A 2,500-nucleotide genomic window follows, 5' to 3' on the forward strand; every position below is an offset into this window, starting at 1 on the left:
ACCTGTGAGGCTGTGCAGACGCAGTTCACTGAGATCGTTTTCCCGGACAGCCAGAGAGAAGTTGGTGTTGTAGAGCTGACTGCCTCTGATGATGCGCAGACTGTCCAGGGGAATCACACTCACTGACACATTATACACCAACACATAGCCTTGCACCTCCACTATGGTCTAGAGGGAGAGAGGGAGACAGACAGAGACAGACAGAGACAGACAGAGAGAGAGAGAGAGAGAGAGAGAGAGACATTATACACCAACACATAGCCTTGCACCTCCACTATGGTCTAGAGGGAGAGAGGGAGACAGACAGAGACAGACAGAGAGAGAGAGAGAGAGAGAGACATTATACACCAACACATAGCCTTGGACCTCCACTATGGTCTAGAGGGAGAGAGGGAGACAGACAGAGACAGACAGAGACAGACAGAGAGAGAGAGAGAGAGAGAGAGAGAGAGAGAGAGACATTATACACCAACACATAGCCTTGGACCTCCAGTCCTCCACTATGGTCTAAAGAGAGAGAGAGAGAGAGGGACAGAGAGAGAGAGAGACAGAGACAGACAGACAGACAGACAGACAGAGAGAGAGAGAGAGAGAGAGAGAGAAAGGGACAGAGAGAGAGACAGACAGACAGAGAGAGAGAGAGAGAGAGAGAGAGAGAGACATTATACATCAACACATAGCCTTGCACCACCACTATGGTCTAGAGGGAGAGAGCGACAGAGAGGGAAGTAATTGAAAGGACAAAGGGACTACATCACATTTATAAACTGGTTCTTAACAAAGACAAAGGCACAGATCCACACACACACACACACACACGCACGCACGCACACACACACACACACACACACACACACACACACACACACACACACACACACACACACACACACACACACACACACACACACACACACACACACACACACACACACACACACACACACGCACACACACTAACCCTAGATTCTCAACAAAGACATAGGCAAATATCCAGTGGTCAACACTGAATATCTTATAAACACACACATATGCATGCGTGCATGCACACACACACACACACACACAAGACCAGACTCTAACGCTCACACACACACCTCACCTGATGGCATAGTCACACACACACACGCATGCTTACACACAGTCACACACACACACATAGTCACGCACATGGCACACACACACACACTCACAGTCACACACACACACAAGCACACACAGGCACACCTCACCTGTAGGAAGGAGATGTCTGGTTTGCCTTGTAGGTGTGGGATCTCCACAAACACATACACATACACAGTCACACACATGGCACACACACACACAGTGACACACACAGTCACACACACACACACACACTCACACACACACACACACACGCACACACACACACACACACACACACACAGTCACAAACACACATTCACAAACACACACACACACACTCACACTCACACAGCCACACACACACACACACACACACACACCTCACCTGTAGGAAGGAGATGTCTGGGTTGCCGTGGAGGTGTGTGATCTCCAGGTTGCCATGGATGACGCTGCAGTCAGTGTAGAGCAGCCTGAGCAGCTCATGATGATTCTCCTCACTGGACAGCAGGGATGTCTTCATATCTGTGCCCAGGCATACTACACACACACACACACGCACACGCACACGCACACGCACACGCACACGCACACGCACACGCACACGCACACGCACACGCACACGCACACACTTAGTTAAGGTATTCAGATGTGCAAACTTAACAAACAAAGACAATGTAAACCCTGATCTCCACTGATTGGAGGAGGAATGAGTGGGTTGTTACTGACGTTCCTGTTGGATAGATAAAAAAGATAGATAGATAGATAGATAGATAGATAGATGGATACTTAATTGATCCTAAGGGGGATTTAGGTAATCCAGCAGCTTGTACACATATACACATATACACCTCACACAAACATATATCACATATTACAGTGGAATCTAGCGACCGCATACAAACCAAGGTCATTGACTTTGTCATCAATGGTTATAACGCATTAAGACCAAGGTCATTGTCTTTGTCATCAATGGTTATAACGCATTAAGACCAAGGTCATTGACTTTGTCATCAATGGTTATAACGCATTAAGACCAAGGTCATTGACTTTGTCATCAATGGTTATAAAGGATTAAAAGAGAAATGAACCAGTCAGTTACACAGTTATACACAATAAGTTGTACTGCCTCTCCCTCTCTCTGAAACACACACACATGCTGTACATTAACACACGCACAAACTGTACATTAACACACACACACTGTACATTAACACACTCACACACACACACACAACTACATACCCTCTGAAGAGTTATAAGTGTTGGATCAGTTGTCTACCCTGATACCCCTTCTGGAAAACAAGATTCCCACCAGATTTAACCCCTACCACTCATCCACACTCACAACAACACACACACACTCGTCCGCACCAACACACACAAACACACACAC

At 46.8% G+C, this 2,500-nt stretch overlaps 1 protein-coding gene across 1 annotated transcript in view; it reads right to left on the bottom strand.

The window, feature by feature from the left end:
- The window catches only part of erbb2 (erb-b2 receptor tyrosine kinase 2), a 38,841-nt gene that overhangs the window by 27,424 nt on the left and 8,917 nt on the right, over nt 1-2,500 (bottom strand). The window contains exons 2-3 of the mRNA XM_080834915.1: nt 1,493-1,644; nt 3-168 (exon numbers count right to left, since the gene is read on the bottom strand). Coding sequence (XP_080691041.1) covers nt 3-168; nt 1,493-1,644 — 318 coding nt within the window. The remainder of the gene's footprint in view (nt 1-2; nt 169-1,492; nt 1,645-2,500) is intronic.

This window comes from Sprattus sprattus, assembly GCF_963457725.1.
Source record: "Sprattus sprattus genome assembly, chromosome: 3".
NCBI classification, from domain to species: Eukaryota; Metazoa; Chordata; class Actinopteri; order Clupeiformes; family Clupeidae; genus Sprattus; species Sprattus sprattus.